The sequence below is a fragment of the Ascaphus truei genome, unplaced genomic scaffold (genome assembly GCF_040206685.1).
Source record: "Ascaphus truei isolate aAscTru1 unplaced genomic scaffold, aAscTru1.hap1 HAP1_SCAFFOLD_330, whole genome shotgun sequence".
Lineage (NCBI taxonomy): Eukaryota > Metazoa > Chordata > Amphibia > Anura > Ascaphidae > Ascaphus > Ascaphus truei.
In genome coordinates this window covers 187,739-211,500 of record NW_027456290.1, presented here as the reverse complement: position 1 = coordinate 211,500, position 23,762 = coordinate 187,739, and the positions used below count along the sequence as shown (strand labels likewise).

Sequence of the window (23,762 nt, the reverse complement as noted above, 5' to 3'; positions counted from 1 at the left end):
CCCTCTGCCTGTATACCTGTGCCCCGTGTCCCTCTGCCTGTATACCTGTGCCCCGTGTCCCTCTGCCTGTATACCTGTGCCCCGTGTGCCCCTGCCTGTATACCTGTGCCCCGTGTCCCTCTGCCTGTATACCTGTGCCCCGTGTCCCTCTGCCTGTATACCTGTGCCCCGTGTCCCTCTGCCTGTATACCTGTGCCTGTATACCTGTGCCCCGTGTCCCTCTGCCTGTATACCTGTGCCCCGTGTCCCTCTGCCTGTATACCTGTGCCCCGTGTCCCTCTGCCTGTATACCTGTGTCCCGTGTCCCTCTGCCTGTATACCTCTGCCCCGTGTCCCTCTGCCTGTATACCTGTGCCCCGTGTCCCTCTGCCTGTATACCTGTGCCCCATGTCCCTCTGCCTGTATACCTGTGCCTCGTGTCCCTCTGCCTGTATACCTGTGCCCCGTGTCCCTCTGCCTGTATACCTGTGCCCCGTGTCCCTCTGCCTGTATACCTGTGCCCCGTGTCACTCTGCCTGTATACCTGTGCCTCGTGTCCCTCTGCCTGTATACCTGTGCCCCGTGTCCCTCTGCCTGTATACCTGTGCCCCGTGTCCCTATGCCTGTATACCTGTGCCCCGTGTCCCTCTGCCTGTATACCTGTGCCTCGTGTCCCTCTGCCTGTATACCTGTGCCCCGTGTCCCTCTGCCTGTATACCTGTGCCCCGTGTCCCTCTGCCTGTATACCTGTGCCTCGTGTCCCTCTGCCTGTATACCTGTGCCTCGTGTCCCTCTGCCCCGTGTCCCTCTGCCTGTATACCTGTGCCTCGTGTCCCTCTGCCTGTATACCTGTGCCTCGTGTCCCTCTGCCCCGTGTCCCTCTGCCTGTATACCTGTGCCCCGTGTCCCTCTGCCTGTATACCTGTGCCCCGTGTACCCCTGCCCCGTGTCCCTCTGCCTGTATACCTGTGCCCCGTGTCCCTCTGCCTGTATACCTGTGCCCCGTGTCCCTCTGCCTGTATACCTGTGCCTCGTGTCCCTCTGCCTGTATACCTGTGCCCCGTGTCCCTCTGCCTGTATACCTGTGCCTCGTGTCCCTCTGCCTGTATACCTGTGCCTCGTGTCCCTCTGCCTGTATACCTCTGCCCCGTGTCCCTCTGCCTGTATACCTGTGCCTCGTGTGCCCCTGCCTGTATACCTGTGCCCCGTGTCCCTCTGCCTGTATACCTGTGCCTCGTGTCCCTCTGCCTGTATACCTGTGTCCCGTGTCCCTCTGCCTGTATACCTGTGCCCCGTGTCCCTCTGCCTGTATACCTGTGCCCCGTGTCCCTCTGTCTGTATACCTGTGCCCCGTGTCCCTCTGCCTGTATACCTGTGCCTCGTGTCCCTCTGCCTGTATACCTGTGCCTCGTGTCCCTCTGCCTGTATACCTGTGCCTCGTGTCCCTCTGCCTGTATACCTGTGCCCCGTGTCCCTCTGCCTGTATACCTGTGCCTCGTGTCCCTCTGCCCCGTGTCCCTCTGCCTGTATACCTGTGCCTCGTGTCCCTCTGCCTGTATACCTGTGCCTCGTGTCCCTCTGCCCCGTGTCCCTCTGCCTGTATACCTGTGCCCCGTGTACCCCTGCCCCGTGTCCCTCTGCCTGTATACCTGTGCCCCGTGTCCCTCTGCCTGTATACCTGTGCCTCGTGTCCCTCTGCCTGTATACCTGTGCCCCGTGTCCCTCTGCCTGTATACCTGTGCCCCGTGTCCCTATGCCTGTATACCTGTGCCCCGTGTCCCTCTGCCTGTATACCTGTGCCTCGTGTCCCTCTGCCTGTATACCTGTGTCCCGTGTCCCTCTGCCTGTATACCTGTGCCTCGTGTCCCTCTGCCTGTATACCTGTGCCTCGTGTCCCTCTGCCTGTATACCTGTGCCCCGTGTCCCTCTGCCTGTATACCTGTGCCCCGTGTACCCCTGCCCCGTGTCCCTCTGCCTGTATACCTGTGCCTCGTGTCCCTCTGCCTGTATACCTGTGTCCCGTGTCCCTCTGCCTGTATACCTCTGCCCCATGTCCCTCTGCCTGTATACCTGTGCCCCGTGTCCCTCTGCCTGTATACCTGTGCCCCGTGTACCCCTGCCCCGTGTCCCTCTGCCTGTATACCTGTGCCCCGTGTCCCTCTGCCTGTATACCTGTGCCCCGTGTCCCTCTGCCTGTATACCTCTGCCCCGTGTCCCTCTGCCTGTATACCTGTGCCCCGTGTCCCTCTGCCTGTATACCTGTGCCCCGTGTCCCTCTGCCTGTATACCTGTGCCTCGTGTCCCCCTGCCTGTATACCTGTGCCTCGTGTCCCTCTGCCTGTATACCTGTGCCTCGTGTCCCTCTGCCTGTATACCTGTGCCTCGTGTCCCTCTGCCTGTATACCTGTGCCCCGTGTCCCTCTGCCTGTATACCTGTGCCCCGTGTCCCTCTGCCTGTATACCTGTGCCCCGTGTCCCTCTGCCTGTATACCTGTGCCCCGTGTCCCTCTGCCTGTATACCTGTGCCCCGTGTCCCTCTGCCTGTATACCTGTGCCCCGTGTCCCTCTGCCTGTATACCTGTGCCCCGTGTCCCTCTGCCTGTATACCTGTGCCCCGTGTCCCTCTGCCTGTATACCTGTGCCCCGTGTCCCTCTGCCTGTATACCTGTGCCCCGTGTCCCTCTGCCTGTATACCTGTGCCCCGTGTGCCCCTGCCTGTATACCTGTGCCCCGTGTCCCTCTGCCTGTATACCTGTGCCCCGTGTGCCCCTGCCTGTATACCTGTGCCTCGTGTCCCCCTGCCTGTATACCTGTGCCCCGTGTCCCTCTGCCTGTATACCTGTGCCCCGTGTGCCCCTGCCTGTATACCTGTGCCTCGTGTCCCCCTGCCTGTATACCTGTGCCCCGTGTCCCCCTGCCTGTATACCTGTGCCCCGTGTGCCCCTGCCTGTATACCTGTGCCTCGTGTCCCCCTGCCTGTATACCTGTGCCTCGTGTCCCTCTGCCTGTATACCTGTGCCCCGTGTCCCTCTGCCTGTATACCTGTGCCTCGTGTCCCTCTGCCTGTATACCTGTGCCCCGTGTCCCTCTGCCTGTATACCTGTGCCTCGTGTACCCCTGCCTGTATACCTGTGCCTCGTGTCCCTCTGCCTGTATACCTGTGCCCCGTGTCCCTCTGCCTGTATACCTGTGCCCCGTGTCCCTCTGCCTGTATACCTGTGCCCCGTGTCCCTCTGCCTGTATACCTGTGCCCCGTGTCCCTCTGCCTGTATACCTGTGCCCCGTGTCCCTCTGCCTGTATACCTGTGCCCCGTGTCCCTCTGCCTGTATACCTGTGCCTCGTGTCCCTCTGCCTGTATACCTGTGCCCCGTGTCCCTCTGCCTGTATACCTGTGTCCCGTGTCCCTCTGCCTGTATACCTGTGCCCCGTGTCCCTCTGCCTGTATACCTGTGCCTCGTGTCCCTCTGCCTGTATACCTGTGCCCCGTGTCCCTCTGCCTGTATACCTGTGCCCCGTGTCCCTCTGCCTGTATACCTGTGCCTCGTGTCCCTCTGCCTGTATACCTGTGCCCCGTGTCCCTCTGCCTGTATACCTGTGCCACGTGTACCCCTGCCTGTATACCTGTGCCTCGTGTCCCTCTGCCTGTATACCTGTGCCCCGTGTCCCTCTGCCTGTATACCTGTGCCCCGTGTCCCTCTGCCTGTATACCTGTGCCCCGTGTCCCTCTGCCTGTATACCTGTGCCCCGTGTCCCTCTGCCTGTATACCTGTGCCTCGTGTCCCTCTGCCTGTATACCTGTGCCTCGTGTCCCTCTGCCTGTATACCTGTGCCCCGTGTCCCTCTGCCTGTATACCTGTGCCCCGTGTCCCTCTGCCTGTATACCTCCACCCCGTGTACCCCTGCCTGTATACCTCCGCCCCGTGTGCCCCTGCCTGTATACCTGTGCCCCGTGTCCCTCTGCCTGTATACCTGTGCCTCGTGTCCCTCTGCCTTTATACCTCTGCCCCGTGTACCCCTGCCTGTATACCTGTGCCTCGTGTCCCTCTGCCATTTGTCCTTGTATCCTATGTCCTAATGTCTCGTGCCCGTGCCCCGTGTACCTGTACCCCATGTCCATGTGCCTCGTGTCCCTCTGCCCTGTGTCCCCCTACCCCATATCCTTCTGCCCCGTGTACCTCTACCCTGTGTCCCTCTGCCCCGTGTACCCCTACCTTGTGTCCCTCTGCCCCGTGTATCGTTCTTACAGAAACATGGCTATCCCATAAATCCCCCGATGCAACGATCGCCTTTCAGGGATACTCCATTTTTAGGAGAGATAGGTCAAAGAGAGTAGGAGGGCTGTTATTTTATATTGCAGACACCTTACAATTTACACTCCTAAATTGCCCCCCAAGCCCACTCTCTTTTGAAATTCTAGTTGGCAGAATCTGCCTCCCCTTTTCTAAGCCCGTCCTGATTGCTGGCATCTACCGCCCCCCTAAAGCCCCTCTACAATCCCTGGCTGATATCACCCAATTTCTTGGCTCCATTTCCTCTCTGAATGAGAAGAGTGAGCTGCTAGTTCTTGGGGATTTCAACCTCAACTGGCTTGACCCTAAAAACCATAAAATCCAGATACAACTCAAGTCACTTAACCTATCACAACTCATTTCCCAACCCACACGGATAAACCTGAAATCGCATAACCATTCCTTGCTAGACTGGATTCTCTCCTCAAACCCCAGCAGAATCCAATCCTCTGGCACCTTCCTGACATTTTCAGTGACCATGCAATAGTGTACTGTGTAAGGTGAATTAAACTGCCCCAATCAAGCCCTAAAGTTCTCCTCACTAGAACATTTAAAAACTTTAACCCACAACAGTTTCTGGATGACCTTACCAACTGCCCATGGCACAGAATCGATTTAATTCCCGACCCCGATTCTGCGCTCGACTATTTCCAATCCGAGTTCTTAAAACTCTGCGATACCCATGCTCCACTACGCAAAATAAGGGTACGGGGGGCCCACCTTCCATGGGTTACACCTGACCTTATAGCACTCTACCAGTTCAGGGATGCCTTGTGGAAAAGCTACAAAGTAACTGGCACTACCAAGGATCTCAATCACTACAGATGCCTGCGGAACGTGTGCACAAGGCAAACAAGGCATGCAAAAGCACAATATTACTCTGACAATCTCCACCAGAATACATCAAACCCAGCTAACTTCTGGAGGGTTATCAACAATATATTCCAGCCTCCTAACCATCAACAACCAAGTAATATAACTAAGGGGGATATCACTGTGACAAACCCCACTGACATTGCAAATGCATTCAGTGATTACTTTGTGGGGTGTGCCACTAACTTATTAGCGAAACGCAGCCCAAACCCCAAACATGAATCTCATCCTGGGAGTACCCCTATAGTCCCACCCCCTCCCAACACTGCCCACAATTTTCAATCTGTCCCAGTATCTGAAGAGGAGATTACACAAGCGCTCCTCAAATTAAAACTAAGCAGCCAATGTGGACCCGACTTACTACAATCTAGGTTCCTACGACTTGGTGCCCCAGCCATTGCCAAACCAATTGCTTCCTTAGTCAACTCTATCCTGTCTGCAGGCCATATCCATAAGACCTGGAAAACTGCCAGATTTGTCCCAATCTTCAAAAGTGGGGACAAAAACACTGTCTCAAACTACAGGCCAATCTCCCTTCTCCCAATCCAATCCAAATTCATGGAAAAATGTGTCCACTCCCAATTAAGCGACTACTACACCAAGACAAATTTCCCTAGCCAATTCCAGTCTGGGTTTTGTCCCAAACACCCCACCGTAACTACCCTGCTAAACGTTTGCAATGAGACCCAGTGTGGAATGGAACGGGGACAACTCACTGGTGCAGTATTCCTAGATTTTGCAAAGGCTTTTGACACATTTGATCATGCTATCCTGCTTAACAAACTCCAGAGCTCTGGAATAGGGAAACATGCTTTAAACTGGTTTCAGTCCTACCTATCAGGTAGATCCCAACATGTGTCTATCTCAGGCTATAACTCCAACCCCCTGGATATCACCTGTGGTGTCCCGCAAGGCTCTGTTCTGGGGCCCCTACTCTTCTCAGTGTTCATTAATGATCTTCCCACAGCTTGTAAGGGAACCTCAATACACATGTATGCAGATGACACAATCCTATATGCACACAGCCAGAGCCTCTCTGACCTTCAACACATACTTCAGTCTGACTTTTTGAGACTCGAAAACTGGATTTCCCAAAACAAACTGTTTTTAAACACTGACAAGACTGTAACAATGGTATTTGGGACCAAGACTAAATTTGTAAAGCTTCCAGTGACTGAGCTCCAGATCAGAACCAACGCTAACACCACCCTAACTCCTGTCACTAGTTTTAAATACCTGGGCTTATGGTTTGACTCCCACATAACATTCGGGATGCACATTGATGCCCTGACAACCAAAACCTATGTCAAACTAGGGGTACTTTACAGGAACAAATTATCCCTAAATGTAAATGTATCGCACAGCAGATGCTAATGCCAATTATTGACTATGGAGACATAGTATATGGCGCGGCCAAACCCACCTTAGTAAACTTGACACCCTCTACAATTCAATTTGTCGTTTTGTTCTCCAATGCAACTACAACACACATCACTGCGAAATGCTCAAAGAACTAGATTGGTCATCACTAGAGTCTAGGCGCAAAGTTCATCTTTCCAGTCTTGCCTTCAAATTCTTTACGGGCAAGCTACCCAGCTACCTGAACAAGCTCCTCACCCCTACCACATGCAGCACCTATCACCTGAGATCAGACTCCAAAGGACTGTTCACGGTCCCAAGGCTCAACAAAGTATCCGGACGTTCCTCCTTCTCTTACCGTGCACCCCAAAACTGGAACAACCTACCAGAGACTCTCACATCCACCACCAGTTTAAGTTCTTTCAAATATAAGGCTGTCTCACACTTTAATCTGGTCTGTAACTGTTTCATACGCCCATAATATATATTTTCTTTAACTGTGCATGCAATGTCTTGTATATAATGTATACCCTGCTCATTATGTAACTGTATTTGTAAACCTGTATTATTTGTCTTAACTCTGTGCCCAGGACATACGTGAGAACGAGAGGTAACTCTCACTGTATTACTTCCTGGTAAAATATTTTATAAATAAATATCCCTCTACCTCTTCTCCCTCTGCCACGTGTACCCCTACCTCTTCTCCCTCTGCCACGTGTACCCCTACCTCTTCTCCCTCTGCCACATGTACCCCTACCTCTTCTCCCTCTGCCACATGTACCCCTACCTCTTCTCCCTCTGCCACGTGTACCCCTACCTCTTCTCCCTCTGCCACGTGTACCCCTACCTCTTCTCCCTCTGCCACAAGTACCCCTACCTTTTCTCCCTCTGACACGTGAACCCCTACCTCTTCTCCCTCTGCCACATGTACCCCTACCTCTTCTCCCTCTGCCACGTGTACCCCTACCTCTTCTCCCTCTGCCACGTGTACCCCTACCTCTTCTCCCTCTGCCACAAGTACCCCTACCTTTTCTCCCTCTGACACGTGTACCCCTACCTCTTCTCCCTCTGACACGTGTACCACTACCTATTCTCCCTCTGCCACGTGTACCACTACCTATTCTCCCGCTGCCACGTGTACCCCTACCTCTTCTCCCTCTGCCACATGTACCCCTACCTCTTCTCCTTCTGCCACGTGTACCCCTACCTCTTCTCCCTCTGCCACGTGTACCCCTCCCTCTTCTCCCTCTGCCACAAGTACCCCTACCTCTTCTCCCTCTGCCACAAGTACCCCTACCTCTTCTCCCTCTGCCACAAGTACCCCTACCTCTTCTCCCTCTGCCACGTGTACCCCTCCCTCTTCTCCCTCTGCCACAATTACCCCTACCTCTTTTCCCTCTGCCATGTGTACCCCTCCCTCTTCTCCCTCTGCCACAAGTACCCCTACCTCTTCTCCCTCTGCCTCATATACCCCTACCTCTTCTCCCTCTGCCATGTGTACCCCTCCCTCTTCTCCCTCTACCACAATTACCCCTACCTCTTCTCCCTCTGCCACGTGTACCCCTCACTCTTCTCTCTCTGTCACGTGTACCCCTACCTCTTCTCCCTCTGCCTCGTGTACCCTCACTCTTCTCCCTCTGCCACAAGTACCCCTACCTCTTCTCCCTCTGCCTCGTGTACCCCTACCTCTTCTCCCTCTGCCACAAGTACCCCTACCTCTTCTCCCTCCACCACAAGTACCCCTACCTCTTCTCCCTCTGCCACAAGTACCCCTATCTCTTCTCCCTCTGCCACAATTACCCCTACCTCTTTTACCTCTGCCATGTGTACCCCTCCCTCTTCTCCCTCTGCCACAAGTACCCCTACCTCTTCTTCCTCTGCCACAAGTACCCCTACCTCTTCTCCCTCTGCCTCATCTACCCCTACCTCTTCTCCCTCTGCCATGTGTACCCCTCCCTCTTCTCCCTCTACCACAATTACCCCTACCTCTTCTCCCTCTGCCACGTGTACCCCTCACTCTTCTCTCTCTGTCACGTGTACCCCTACCTCTTCTCCCTCTGCCTCGTGTACCCTCCCTCTTCTCCCTCTGCCACAAGTACCCCTACCTCTTCTCCCTCTGCCTCGTGTACCCCTACCTCTTCTCCCTCTGCCACAAGTACCCCTACCTCTTCTCCCTCTACCACAAGTACCCCTACCTCTTCTCCCTCTACCACAAGTACCCCTACCTCTTCTCCCTCTGCCACAAGTACCCCTACCTCTTCTCCCTCTGCCTCGTGTACCCCTACCTCTTCTCCCTCTGCAACAAGTACCCCTACCTCTTCTCCCTCTGCCTCGTGTACCCCTCCCTCTTCTCCCTTTGCCACAAGTACCCCTACCTCTTCTCCTTCTGCCACGTGTACCCCTACCTCTTCTCCCTCTGCCACGTGTACCCCTACCTCTTCTCCCTCTGCCACGTGTACCCCTACCTCTTCTCCCTCTGCCACGTGTACCCCTACCTCTTCTCCTTCTGCCACGTGTACCCCTACCTCTTCTCCCTCTGCCACAAGTACCCCTACCTCTTCTCCCTCTGCCACAAGTACCCCTACCTCTTCTCCCTCTGCCACAAGTACCCCTACCTCTTCTCCCTCTGCCACGTGTACCCCTCCCTCTTCTCCCTCTGCCACAATTACCCCTACCTCTTCTTCCTCTGCCACAAGTACCCCTACCTATTCTCCCTCTGCCTCATCTACCCCTACCCCTACCTCTTTTCCCTCTGCCATGTGTACCCCTCCCTCTTCTCCCTCTGCCACAAGTACCCCTACCTCTTCTTCCTCTGCCACAAGTACCCCTACCTCTTCTCCCTCTGCCTCATCTACCCCTACCTCTTCTCCCTCTGCCATGTGTACCCCTCCCTCTTCTCCCTCTGCCACAAGTACCCCTACCTCTTCTCCCTCTGCCTCGTGTACCCCTACCTCTTCTCCCTCTGCCACAAGTACCCCTACCTCTTCTCCCTCTACCACAAGTACCCCTACCTCTTCTCCCTCTACCACAAGTACCCCTACCTCTTCTCCCTCTGCCACAAGTACCCCTACCTCTTCTCCCTCTGCAACAAGTACCCCTACCTCTTCTCCCTCTGCCTCGTGTACCCCTCCCTCTTCTCCCTTTGCCACAAGTACCCCTACCTCTTCTCCTTCTGCCACGTGTACCCCTACCTCTTCTCCCTCTGCCACGTGTACCCCTACCTCTTCTCCCTCTGCCACGTGTACCCCTACCTCTTCTCCCTCTGCCATGTGTACCACTACCTATTCTCCCGCTGCCACGTGTACCCCTACCTCTTCTCCCTCTGCCACGTGTACCCCTACCTCTTCTCCTTCTGCCACGTATACCCCTACCTCTTCTCCCTCTGCCACGTGTACCCCTCCCTCTTCTCCCTCTGCCACAAGTACCCCTACCTCTTCTCCCTCTGCCACAAGTACCCCTACCTCTTCTCCCTCTGCCACAAGTACCCCTACCTCTTCTCCCTCTGCCACGTGTACCCCTCCCTCTTCTCCCTCTGCCACAATTACCCCTACCTCTTTTCCCTCTGCCATGTGTACCCCTCCCTCTTCTCCCTCTGCCACAAGTACCCCTACCTCTTCTTCCTCTGCCACAAGTACCCCTACCTCTTCTCCCTCTGCCTCATCTACCCCTACCCCTACCTCTTCTCCCTCTGCCATGTGTACCCCTCCCTCTTCTCCCTCTACCACAATTACCCCTACCTCTTCTCCCTCTGCCATGTGTACCCCTCACTCTTCTCTCTCTGCCACGTGTACCCCTACCTCTTCTCCCTCTGCCTCGTGTACCCTCCCTCTTCTCCCTCTGCCACAAGTACCCCTACCTCTTCTCCCTCTGCCTCGTGTACCCCTACCTCTTCTCCCTCTGCCACAAGTACCCCTACCTCTTCTCCCTCTGCCACAAGTACCCCTACCTCTTCTCCCTCTGCCTCGTGTACCCCTACCTCTTCTCCCTCTGCCATGTGTACCCCTACCTCTTCTCCCTCTGCCACAAGTACCCCTACCTCTTCTCCCTCTGCAACAAGTACCCCTACCTCTTCTCCCTCTGCCTCGTGTACCCCTACCTCTTCTCCCTCTGCCATGTGTACCCCTACCTCTTCTCCCTCTGCCACAAGTACCCCTACCTCTTCTCCCTCTGCCATGTGTACCCCTCACTCTTCTCTCTCTGCCACGTGTACCCCTACCTCTTCTCCCTCTGCCACGTGTACCCCTACCTCTTCTCCCTCTGCCTCGTGTACCCTCCCTCTTCTCCCTCTGCCACAAGTACCCCTACCTCTTCTCCCTCTGCCCCATGCCCCTTTGCCTCGTGGCACCCTACCCTGCATCCCTTTCTCGTATCCTCCTGCCCCGTGTCCCCCTGCCCCGTGTCCCCCTGCCCCGTGTCCCCCTGCCCCGGGTCCCCCTGCCCCGTGTCCCCCTGCCCCGGGTCCCCCTGCCCCGGGTCCCCCTGCCCTGTGTCCCCTTGCCCCGTGTTGCACGGCCCCGTGTACCCCATCCCCATGTCCCCCTGTCCTGTTGCTGTCACCTTGATGAGCGCCCCTGGCCACACTCGCACGGCGCCGTGGTTGAGCAGCGCCCCGTGTCCCCGTGTCCCCCTGTCCTGTTGCTGTCACCTTGATGAGCGCCCCTGGCCACACCCGCACGGCGCCGTGGTTGAGCAGCGCCCCGTGTCCCCGTGTCCCCCTGTCCTGTTGCTGTCACCTTGATGAGCGCCCCTGGCCACACGCGCACGGCGCCGTGGTTGAGCAGCGCCCCGTGTCCCCCTGTCCTGTTGCTGTCACCTTGATGAGCGCCCCTGGCCACACGCGCACGGCGCCGTGGTTGAGCAGCGCCCCGTGTCCCCCTGTCCCCCTGTCCTGTTGCTGTCACCTTAATGAGCGCCCCTGGCCACACGCGCACGGCCCCGTGGTTGAGCAGCGCCCCGTGTCCCCCTGTCCTGTTGCTGTCACCTTGATGAGTGCCCCTGGCCACACGCGCATGGCTCCGTGGTTGAGCAGCGCCCCGTGTCCCCGTGTCCCCCTGTCCTGTTGCTGTCACCTTGATGAGCGCCCCTGGCCACACGCGCACGGCGCCGTGGTTGAGCAGCGCCCCGTGTCCCCGTGTCCCCCTGTCCTGTTGCTGTCACCTTGATGAGCGCCCCTGGCCACACCCGCACGGCGCCGTGGTTGAGCAGCGCCCCGTGTCCCCCTGTCCTGTTGCTGTCACCTTAATGAGTGCCCCTGGCCACACGCGCACGGCGCCGTGGTTGAGCAGCGCCCCGTGTCCCCCTGTCCCCCTGTCCTGTTGCTGTCACCTTAATGAGCGCCCCTGGCCACACGCGCACGGCCCCGTGGTTGAGCAGCGCCCCGTGTCCCCCTGTCCTGTTGCTGTCACCTTGATGAGTGCCCCTGGCCACACGCGCACGGCGCCGTGGTTGAGCAGCGCCCCGTGTCCCCGTGTCCCCCTGTCCTGTTGCTGTCACCTTGATGAGTGCCCCTGGCCACACGCGCACGGCGCCGTGGTTGAGCAGCGCCCGCACTATGAGCTCCGGTTGGTGCTGCAGCTTGTACACGGCCACCTGCAGGACGTTCTGCATGGCGGTGTTTGCGCTGTAGTTCATGGCGTTCACCTCCGCCCCGCGCTCCAGCAGCAGCTGCACCGTCTGGGGGTTAACGCTCTTACAGGCCAGGTGCAGCGGCGTCTGCTGGTCGTGGTCCCGGGCGTGGATGTTGGCCTTGTTCTCTATGAGACGCTGGCACACCCGGTAGTATCTGTCCAGTTCCTGCGGGGTCTGTGGGTGGCTGCAGGCGACGCACAGCGGGGTCTCTCCTTGTGCATTCTTCTTGTCCACACTGGCTCCGTGGTGCAGAAGAAGGTCCACGTGCTCCCACAGCCCGTGGCAGGCAGCCACATGCAGCGGTGTGTCCTCATCATCCCCCGCCTGAGTGTTCACATGGGCACCGTGCTGCAGGAGCAGCTCAGCACAACTAACAAGAGAGGGGCACGTGGGTGAGGGGCACGTGGGTGAGGGGCACGTGGGTGAGGGGCACGTGGGTGAGAGACACGTGGGTGAGGGACACGTGGGTGAGGGGCACGTGGGTCAGGGGCACGTGGGTGAGGGACACGTGGGTGAGGGACACGTGGGTGAGGGGCACGTGGGTGAGGGACACGTGGGTGAGGGGCACGTGGGTGAGGGACACGTGGGTCAGGGGCACGTGGGTGAGGGACACGTGGGTCAGGGGCACGTGGGTGAGGGACACGTGGGTGAGGGGCACGTGGGTGAGGGGCACGTGGGTGAAGGACACGTGGGTCAGGGGCACGTGGGTGAGGGACACGTGGGTGAGGGGCACGTGCGTGAGGGGTACGTGGGTGAGGGACACGTGGGTGAGGGGCACGTGGGTGAGGGGCATGTGGGTGAGGGGCACGTGGGTGAGGGACACGTGGGTGAGGGGCATGTGGGTGAGGGACACGCATTCCTAAATGTCTCTTTCATGTCTGAAGCGCGTCTTCCCATTATGTGTTATTTGTATTATTTGTGTTATTTATATGGTTAAGCCACGTGTGTTACTGCTGCGCAGCGCTATGTACATTAATGGCGCAATATAAATAAATATATGTACATTAATGGCGCAATATAAATAAATAAATATATGTACATTAATGGCGCAATATAAATAAATAAATAAATAAATGAATGTACATTAATGGCGCAATATAAATAAATAAATAAATAAATGTACATTAATGGCGCAATATAAATAAATAAATAAATGAATGTACATTAATGGCGCAATATAAATAAATAAATAAATGTACATTAGTGGCGCAATATAAATAAATAAATAAATATATGTACATTAATGGCGCAATATAAATAAATAAATAAATTAATGAATGTACATTAATGGCGCAATATAAATAAATAAATGTACATTAATGGCGCAATATAAATAAATAAATAAATATATGTACATTAATGGCGCAATATAAATAAATAAATAAATGTACATTAGTGGCGCAATATAAATAAATAAATAAATGAATGTACATTAATGGCGCAATATAAATGAATAAATAAATATATGTACATTAATGGCGCAATATAAATAAATAAATAAATATATGTACATTAATGGCGCAATATAAATAAATAAATAAATGAATGTACATTAATGGCGCAATATAAATAAATAAATGAATGTACATTAATGGCGCAATATAAATAAATAAATAAATGAATGTACATTAATGGCGCAATATAAATAAATAAATAAATGAATGTACATTAATGGCGCAATATAAATAAATAAATAAATGAATGTACATTAATGACGCAATATAAATAAATAAATAAATAAATGTACATTAATGGCGCAATATAAATAAATAAATAAATATATGTACATTAATGGCGCAATATAAATAAATAAATAAATGTACATTAGTGGCGCAATATAAATAAATAAATAAATTAATGTACATTAATGGCGCAATATAAATAAATAAATATATGTACATTAATGGCGCAATATAAATAAATAAATAAATGTACATTAGTGGCGCAATGTAAATAAAGATACACATACATACACAGAAGGGGGGAATGTGTGGGTGTGGGGGTCACTCCTGACTCACCGGTAGGACTGGGGGGTCTTGCAGCGGTGCAGGGGGAGGGTCCCCAATGTGTGGGTTTGGGGGTCACTCCTGACTCACCGGTAGGACTGGGGGGTCTTGCAGCGGTGCAGGGGGAGGGTCCCCAATGTGTGGGTTTGGGGGTCACTCCTGACTCACCGGTAGGACTGGGGGGTCTTGCAGCGGTGCAGGGGGAGGGTCCCCAATGTGTGGGTGTGGGGGTCACTCCTGACTCACCGGTAGGACTGGGGGGTCTTGCAGCGGTGCAGGGGGAGGGTCCCCAATGTGTGGGTTTGGGGGTCACTCCTGACTCACCGGTAGGACTGGGGGGTCTTGCAGCGGTGTAGGGGGAGGGTCCCCAATGTGTGGGTTTGGGGGTCACTCCTGACTCACCGGTAGGACTGGGGGGTCTTGCAGCGGTGCAGGGGGAGGGTCCCCAATGTGTGGGTTTGGGGGTCACTCCTGACTCACCGGTAGGACTGGGGGGTCTTGCAGCGGTGCAGGGGGAGGGTCCCCAATGTGTGGGTTTGGGGGTCACTCCTGACTCACCGGTAGGACTGGGGGGTCTTGCAGCGGTGCAGGGGGAGGGTCCCCAATGTGTGGGTTTGGGGGTCACTCCTGACTCACCGGTAGGACTGGGGGGTCTTGCAGCGGTGCAGGGGGAGGGTCCCCAATGTGTGGGTTTGGGGGTCACTCCTGACTCACCGGTAGGACTGGGGGGTCTTGCAGCGGTGCAGGGGGAGGGTCCCCAATGTGTGGGTTTGGGGGTCACTCCTGACTCACCGGTAGGACTGGGGGGTCTTGCAGCGGTGCAGGGGGAGGGTCCCCAATGTGTGGGTGTGGGGGTCACTCCTGACTCACCGGTAGGACTGGGGGGTCTTGCAGCGGTGCAGGGGGAGGGTCCCCAATGTGTGGGTGTGGGGGTCACTCCTGACTCACCGGTAGGACTGGGGGGTCTTGCAGCGGTGCAGGGGGAGGGTCCCCAATGTGTGGGTTTGGGGGTCACTCCTGACTCACCGGTAGGACTGGGGGGTCTTGCAGCGGTGCAGGGGGAGGGTCCCCAATGTGTGGGTTTGGGGGTCACTCCTGACTCACCGGTAGGACTGGGGGGTCTTGCAGCGGTGCAGGGGGAGGGTCCCCAATGTGTGGGTTTGGGGGTCACTCCTGACTCACCGGTAGGACTGGGGGGTCTTGCAGCGGTGCAGGGGGAGGGTCCCCAATGTGTGGGTTTGGGGGTCACTCCTGACTCACCGGTAGGACTGGGGGGTCTTGCAGCGGTGCAGGGGGAGGGTCCCCAATGTGTGGGTTTGGGGGTCACTCCTGACTCACCGGTAGGACTGGGGGGTCTTGCAGCGGTGCAGGGGGAGGGTCCCCAATGTGTGGGTTTGGGGGTCACTCCAGACTCACCGGTAGGACTGGGGGGTCTTGCAGCGGTGCAGGGGGAGGGTCCCCTCTTGGGAATCTGCATTGGGATTAGCTCCGTGGCTCAGCAGGATTCTCACGCACTCCGTGTGCGCATTCTCGCAGGCTCCGTGCAGAGCGCTGTCCCCCCCGGGGGCAAAATCCACATCCGCCCCTTCCCTGAGAAGTAGCTGCAGGCAGTCAGAGTACCCCCGGCTCGCTGTCACATACAGGGGGCAGGTCAGCTCCTCCTCATACGTCAGGGACCAGATCCCTGCGGAGAGAGGACAGACTTCATTCAGTTTAAGGTCACTTCCCCCTTTACCTCAGTTTTGGGGTCTCCCCGATCTCTGTTTTGGGGTCTCCCCGATCTCTGTTTTGGGGTCTCCCCGATCTCTGTTTTGGTATTACACCGGTCTCTCAGTTTTGGGGTCACCCCGATCTCTGTTTTGGTATTACACCGGTCTCTCAGTTTTGGGGTCACCCCGATCTCTGTTTTGGTATTACACCGGTCTCTCAGTTTTGGGGTCACCCCGATCTCTGTTTTGGTATTACACCGGTCTCTCAGTTTTGGGGTCACCCCGATCTCAGTTTTGGGGTCACCCAGATCTGTTTTGGTATTACACCGGTCTCTCAGTTTTGGGGTCACCCCGATCTCTGTTTTGGTATTACACCGGTCTCTCAGTTTTGGGGTCACCCCGATCTCTGTTTTGGTATTACACCGGTCTCTCAGTTTTGGGGTCACCCCGATCTCAGTTTTGGGGTCACCCCGATCTGTTTTGGTATTACACCGGTCTCTCAGTTTTGGGGTCTCCCCGATCTCAGTTTTGGCATCCCCCTGGCCTCTCAGTTTTGGGTTCACCCCGAGCTCTCGGTTTTGGGGTCACCCTGAACGCTTGTTGTTAGGGTGACATACGCAGGGACGTGGCGCTGTGGCGATAATTCTTCCACTCCTCCGCGTCACTCGTATCAAACACAGAGTTGGGATGAACAAGCTGGTCAGAGTCTCCCAGTAGCACGGTGACCGTCCCGATGTCCCCGGAGAGAAGTGACAGCCAGTACTCCAGCGCTGTCCCCTCCACCTTCCGAGTCACAATCACCGCAGGAGACATGTCACTGCCTGCCCCTAGCGCTCTGTCACTGCCTGCCCCTAGCGCTCTGTCACTGCCTGCCCCGAGCGCTCTGTCACTGCCTGCCCCTAGCGCTCTGTCACTGCCTGCCCCTAGCGCTCTGTCACTGCCTGCCCCTAGCGCTCTGTCACTGCCTGCCCCGAGCGCTCTGTCACTGCCTGCCCCGAGCGCTCTGTCACTGCCTGCCCCTAGCGCTCTGTCACTGCCTGCCCCTAGCGCCCTGTCACTGCCTGCCCCTAGCGCCCTGTCACTGCCTGCCCCTAGCGCTCTGTCACTGCCTGCCCCTAGCGCTCTGTCACTGCCTGCCCCTAGCGCTCTGTCACTGCCTGCCCCTAGCGCTCTGTCACTGCCTGCCCCTAGCGCTCTGTCACTGCCTGCCCCTAGCGCTCTGTCACTGCCTGCCCCTAGCGCTCTGTCACTGCCTGCCCCTAGCGCTCTGTCACTGCCTGCCCCTAGCGCTCTGTCACTGCCTGCCCCTAGCGCTCTGTCACTGCCTGCCCCTAGCGCTCTGTCACTGCCTGCCCCTAGCGCTCTGTCACTGCCTGCCCCTAGCGCTCTGTCACTGCCTGCCCCTAGCGCTCTGTCACTGCCTGCCCCTAGCGCTCTGTCACTGCCTGCCCCTAGCGCTCTGTCACTGCCTGCCCCTAGCGCTCTGTCCCTGCCTGCCCCTAGCGCTCTGTCCCTGCCTGCCCCTAGCGCTCTGTCCCTGCCTGCCCCTAGTGCTCTGTCACTGCCTGCCCCTAGCGCTCTGTCACTGCCTGCCCCGAGCGCTCTGTCACTGCCTGCCCCGAGCGCTCTGTCACTGCCTGCCCCTAGCGCCCTGTCACTGCCTGCCCCTAGCGCCCTGTCACTGCCTGCCCCTAGCGCCCTGTCACTGCCTGCCCCTAGCGCTCTGTCCCTGCCTGCCCCTAGCGCTCTGTCCCTGCCTGCCCCTAGCGCTCTGTCCCTGCCTGCCCCTAGCGCCCTGTCACTGCCTGCCCCTAGCGCCCTGTCACTGCCTGCCCCTAGCGCTCTGTCCCTGCCTGCCCCTAGCGCTCTGTCCCTGCCTGCCCCTAGCGCCCTGTCACTGCCTGCCCCTAGCGCTCTGTCACTGCCTGCCCCTAGCGCCCTGTCACTGCCTGCCCCTAGCGCTCTGTCACTGCCTGCCCCTAGCGCTCTGTCACTGCCTGCCCCTAGCGCTCTGTCACTGCCTGCCCCTAGCGCTCTGTCACTGCCTGCCCCTAGCGCTCTGTCACTGCCCGCCCCTAGCGCTCTGTCACTGCCCGCCCCGAGCGCTCTGTCACTGCCCGCCCCGAGCGCTCTGTCACTGCCCGCCCCTAGCGCTCTGTCACTGCCTGCCCCTAGCGCCCTGTCACTGCCTGCCCCTAGCGCTCTGTCACTGCCTGCCCCTAGCGCTCTGTCACTGCCTGCCCCTAGCGCTCTGTCACTGCCTGCCCCTAGCGCTCTGTCACTGCCTGCCCCTAGCGCTCTGTCACTGCCTGCCCCTAGCGCTCTGTCACTGCCTGCCCCTAGCGCTCTGTCCCTGCCTGCCCCTAGCGCCCTGTCACTGCCTGCCCCTAGCGCTCTGTCACTGCCTGCCCCTAGCGCTCTGTCACTGCCTGCCCCTAGCGCTCTGTCACTGCCTGCCCCTAGCGCTCTGTCACTGCCTGCCCCTAGCGCTCTGTCCCTGTCTGCCCCTAGCGCTCTGTCACTGCCTGCCCCTAGCGCTCTGTCACTGCCTGCCCCTAGCGCCCTGTCACTGCCTGCCCCTAGCGCTCTGTCACTGCCTGCCCCTAGCGCTCTGTCACTGCCTGCCCCTAGCGCTCTGTCACTGCCTGCCCCTAGCGCTCTGTCACTGCCTGCCCCTAGCGCTCTGTCACTGCCTGCCCCTAGCGCTCTGTCCCTGCCTGCCCCTAGCGCCCTGTCACTGCCTGCCCCTAGCGCTCTGTCACTGCCTGCCCCTAGCGCTCTGTCACTGCCTGCCCCTAGCGCTCGGTCACTGCCTGCCCCTAGCGCTCTGTCCCTGTCTGCCCCTAGCGCTCTGTCACTGCCTGCCCCTAGCGCTCTGTCACTGCCTGCCCCGAGCGCTCTGTCACTGCCTGTCTCTAGCGCTCTGTCACTGCCTGCCCCTAGCGCTCTGTCACTGCCTGCCCCTAGCGCCCTGTCCCTGCCTGCCCCGAGCGCTCTGTCACTGTCTGTCTCTAGCGCTCTGTCACTGCCGGCCCCTAGCGCTCTGTCACTGCCTGCCCCTAGCGCTCTGTCACTGCCTGCCCCTAGCGCTCTGTCACTGCCTGCCCCTAGCGCTCTGTCACTGCCTGTCTCTAGCTGTCCTTGCACAGCTTTACCTCTGTCACTGGCTGTCTCTTTATGTAATTCTCATTCTATATTTCTGTCTTTCTATTTTCAACTTTGATTCTCTCTCTCTCTCTCTCTCTCTCCCTCTGTGTGTTACTGTCTCTCTCTCTATGTTACTGTACCTCCCTCTCTGTGTTACTCCCTCTCTCTCTCTCCCTCTCCCTCTGTGTGTTACTGTCTCTCTCTCTCTCCCTCTCCCTCTGTGTGTTACTGTCTCTCTCTCTATGTTACTGTACCTCCCTCTCTGTGTTACTCCCTCTCTCTCTCTCCCTCTCCCTCTGTGTGTTACTGTCTCTCTCTCTATGTTACTGTACCTCCCTCTCTGTGTTACTCCCTCTCTCGGTGTTGCTGTCTCTCTCTCCCTCTCTCTGTATTGCGGCCTCGCTCTGCGTGTTGCTCTCCCTCTCTCTTTCTGTGTTGCTGTCTCTCTCTCCCTCTCTCTGTTACTGTCTCTCTTTCCCTCTCTCTGTTACTGTCTATCTCTCCCTCTCTCGGTGTTACTGTCTTTCTCTGTGTTACTGTCTCTCTCTGTGTTACTGTCTCTCTCTCTCCCTCTCTCTATGTTACTGTACCTCCCTCTCTGTGTTACTGTCTCTCTGTGTGTTACTGTCTCTCTCTGTGTTACTGTCTCTCTCTCTCCCTCTCTCTATGTTACTGTACCTCCCTCTCTGTGTTACTGTCTCTCTCTGTGTTACTGTACCTCCCTCTCTGTTTTACTCCCTCCCTCTCTCTCTCGGTGTTGCTGTCTCTCTCCCTCTCTGTGTTGCTGTCTTGCTCTGCGTGTTGCTCTCCCTCTCTCTTTCTGTGTTGCTGTCTCTCTCTCCCTCTCTCTGTTACTGTCTCTCTCTCCCTCTCTCTGTTACTGTCTCTCTCTCCCTCTCTCTGTTACTGTCTCTCTCTCCCTCTCTCTGTGTTACTGTCTCTCTCTGTGTTACTGTCTCTCTCTGTGTTACTGTCTCTCTCTCTCCCTCTCTCTGTGTTACTCCCCCTCTCTCCCCCTCTCTGTGTTGCTGTCTCTCTCTGCGTGTTGCTCACCCTCTCTCTCCCCCTCTCTGTGTTTCTGTCTCTCTCTGCGTGTTGCTCTCCCTCTCTCCCCCTCTCTGTGTTGCTGTCTCTCTCTGCGTGTTGCTCTCCCTCTCTCCCCCTCTCTGTGTTGCTGTCTCTCTCTGCGTGTTGCTTTCTCTCTCTCTCTGTTTCTATAATTAGACCCCTCATGATGTTTCTATTTTAGCCATGAAATCTTACTGTCCACATGCGCACACAAGCACACTCACACACACTCTCACGCACACACACTCACTCACTCACTCACTAACACATTGACACACACACACTCACACACACTCACACACACACACTCACTCACTCACTAACACATTGACACACACACACACACACAAACTGGCACTCACAGACACACAATGATGCCCCATACACACACACACAAAATTGGTAATACCTTATATCAAATATAAAAAATAGACAGCACTCAAATTTGACTAATACTGTATAAGTGTAACAGGGTATGTCTATTCTACCTGTCTTTCCCCCTCTGGGCTGTGACAGGTTAATCCATGGGCTTTTGACCCCCCTTCATGCTCCTCTCCGATGGACAGGAGTGTGGTGGTGACTCATGGCCTGTGTGACCATGAGCCCCGCCCCTTCTGGTTCCTGATGGGAGGCAGAGCCAAATTTAGTCAGTCCTGGTCTGGAAGAGGAAGAGACCAGTAGGGCTGTGAGCCTCTCCCATCGAGGATGAGCGTGCCCACCCCCAGTCCTTAGGGCAGTGATTCTCGACCAGGGATCCGCGGAACCCTGGCGCTCCGTCGAGAAGTCCCAGGGGTTCCGCCTGGCTGCCCACACTCACTGCAGCCCCTGGCTCCCCTCCTCCCTCCACTCCCCTCCTCCCTCCACCTCCCTCCGAGGAGCGCACTCTAGCAGTCCGGGCACTTCCTGTGCCTGCTGCTATAGAGCTCCTGCTGCCTGAGGTAGGCATTTGGGATGGGAGAAGTAGAACTTGGCTTGTGAGCTACAGGGGTAGGGGGAGAGGAGAGGGTGATCTGTCAGCTGCTGCAAACTTTCCTTGTGAGCTATGGGAAGAGGGGGTGGGGGGAGGAGGAGAGGCAGAGAGAGAGAGAGAAACAGATAGAAGGGGGAGAGAGAGAGAGAAGGAAGGAGAGTCGTGGAAAGGGGGGGTTTGGCCCGGTATTAAAGGGGTTGCACCCCATTTGGCCACCCCCTGCCCTCACCTGGGAGGCGAGGGGTTAACTGGACTGAGGTCCAGTAGTGTGTTTATGCCCCTGCTTCAGCACCAAATGTGTTTTCCCCTGTGACTATGTGTTTTCCCCATTCCAGTGTCTGCACCAACCCTCACACTGGGATCCATTTGGGAGGGAAAGGGTTAATGTTGGTTTAGTGATTATAGCCCTTTGTTCCCTTTTCCCGCCTTTGCAGGCTCCATTTTGCAGTCTCTCCATAGGTCACCATTGCAGCTCCTTATAATCCTATGGAGATTCCGGCGATTTGGGCCCTTTCTCGTAGAAGACCTGCAGGTGGCGCCCGAGAGGAGGAGCGACGGTTCCCCATTGAAAGTCAATGGAGCCATACATTTCAATGGGGATTCCTCGACTCAGACCTCCAGGAACGGGTTGGCAGCCATCCAAACCGCAGACCGCAAAAGTGGACACATTATCTTGGAGAGCTTTGATCACTCCCCGGTCAAGTTCAGGGTCAATTGGCGTGAGAAACTCTGGTTCTAGGGCACCCCGGAATAAAATTCCTTTTGCCCCTAGATCATAGGAACCCCCTCACTCAACCCTGACCGGGTCCGACAATCAATGACCCCGGTAAAGGGTCGCGCTCGCTATAAGGGTCGCATCATAGACTCTAATGGCGGAGGTAAAAGCCGCGAGTAAAAACGGCTAAGTCAGAATGAGCAGAAACCTGGATCCCATAACTCCGGTTCTGTTCAACCTAGAGGTCACCATGTAGTCATAGTTCCGGCATGATTGCATGGCAAATACCAACTCTCTCGGAGCAACAGAACGGAGTCAGGGTAATTGCAAAGTTGGGTTTCTGCCATTGACTTGCATGGCAGAAAAAAGCCTCTGGAAAATGTGAGTTTAAAACTGTAATTGTGTAACTCCGGTCCGGTGGGTCGCAGCGAGCTGAAACTTGGTCACCATGGAGAGTCCCCTCTGGCATGAGGGTCTGGCAAGTTTCAAACCGCTCGGCCCAACCGAACGGATTATTTTAATATGTGTAGACATTAAAGAATGTACTGTTTTGCAAGGCTGGTATAAAAGCCCGGGAAAGTTACTGGTTCTGCTCTATGTTATTGCTCAAGGGGGCGACCCTTTGTCTACAACAGCCCCACTGATCAAAGGATTCACCACTCTGATTGTGTACAATAGGGCGGAGAAACGCAGAGCCTGAGTGGGCTGTAAGTGCCATAATTCCCACTTACAGACAAAAGGGTTTCCTGGCCAGATACATAAAGTGGAACAGTACCATAGTCTGATGTAGTAAACGGATGTCCCAAAATTCTATTTTGTTGCAATCAGCTTAATCACTCTTGGTTAGATAAATCAGCAAGCGCTCTTGCCCTCAATAACAGTAATAATGTACTGTCACAAATTTAAAAACACATAAAAATACCATGTGAAACAGTCAGTGTCCAGTCCAATTCACAGATGGGAAATGCAGCTCCACCAAGATGGATCCAACCCTCGGGTCCAAGGCAACTACAGAGAATAAAAAGAAGAAAAGGGTGCATAACCCATAGTGCAATATGTAAAGTTTTAATGCTAAAAAAAACACAGTTAAAAACACTTACAAGATGTAAGTAGATAAGAGGCACATCTAGGGAGGTTAATCCGCGACTTCAGCATAGGCTGGGATAGCCTCAGTGTCCCCGTCTCTTGCGTGGAGAGAGCCTCAGTCCCAGACACCCTCCTCCTAGGTTGGGCGTTGTTCCACTCCTGCTTCCGCGTCACGTGCGCTCGTGATGTCACCGCGTTCGTGTCCTCGCGCCGTCACTCTGGGGGTTGGGCTTGGGGCTGGTATGCTGTCTCCGGCAGTCTGACAGAACAGACTCAGGATCCTCCAGCTATGTTTCACAATTCAGCAGCCTTGGTAGATACAGCCCTACGCGTTTCGAGAAACACTTTCTCTTCGTCAGGGGCTCTGTATCTACAAGGCTGCTGGTCTATCTATTTATTGGTAATTCTGAAAGCCATCAACCAATAGGTACATATTCCCAATTTATCCTCAATAGCTGTTGTATACAACTAGAGTGTACTGAATCCAAATGACCAGTAGATGGCACTAAAATATAAGATAAGAATAAATGTAAAGAGTATTACACCCCATATTCCTACAATTATAATCAACATAAGAAAATATAAATTATTATGTTTATATTAAATTAATATTCAAATGGATATGCATTATGATAAATCTCTTTTAAAATCAATAAAAAATAATAAATTGAGCAATCTTTAAAAATATAGAATTTTGGATTATTCACAATGAAAAATTACTTATAAACTAATATTGAGAATTAAAATTACTGATAATATTGGATCCAACAGCTAAAGAGTTTACATTTATACTAATAACACATTATACAGAAGTATAAATAACAAAATGACCCCCTATCAAAAGATTAAAACACACTTTAAAACCATATTTATAAAAAGGCTACCAGATCTACAGTATGTCTTCATTTAGGCCATTGGGCGACATTGCACCC

At 55.2% G+C, this 23,762-nt stretch overlaps 1 protein-coding gene across 2 annotated transcripts in view; it reads right to left on the bottom strand.

Moving 5' to 3' along the window:
* The window catches only part of ASB10 (ankyrin repeat and SOCS box containing 10), a 61,778-nt gene that overhangs the window by 22,153 nt on the left and 15,863 nt on the right, over window positions 1-23,762 (bottom strand). The window contains exons 1-3 of one of the 2 annotated variants that reach the window (XM_075583510.1): window positions 16,462-16,972; window positions 15,552-15,819; window positions 11,995-12,499 (exon numbers count right to left, since the gene is read on the bottom strand). In XM_075583510.1, coding sequence (XP_075439625.1) covers window positions 11,995-12,499; window positions 15,552-15,819; window positions 16,462-16,657 — 969 coding nt within the window. In that variant the 5' untranslated portion in view covers window positions 16,658-16,972. Of the gene's footprint in view, window positions 1-11,994; window positions 12,500-15,551; window positions 15,820-16,461; window positions 16,973-23,762 lie in introns of those variants that run through there. The other variant, XM_075583508.1, reaches the window with a different exon arrangement.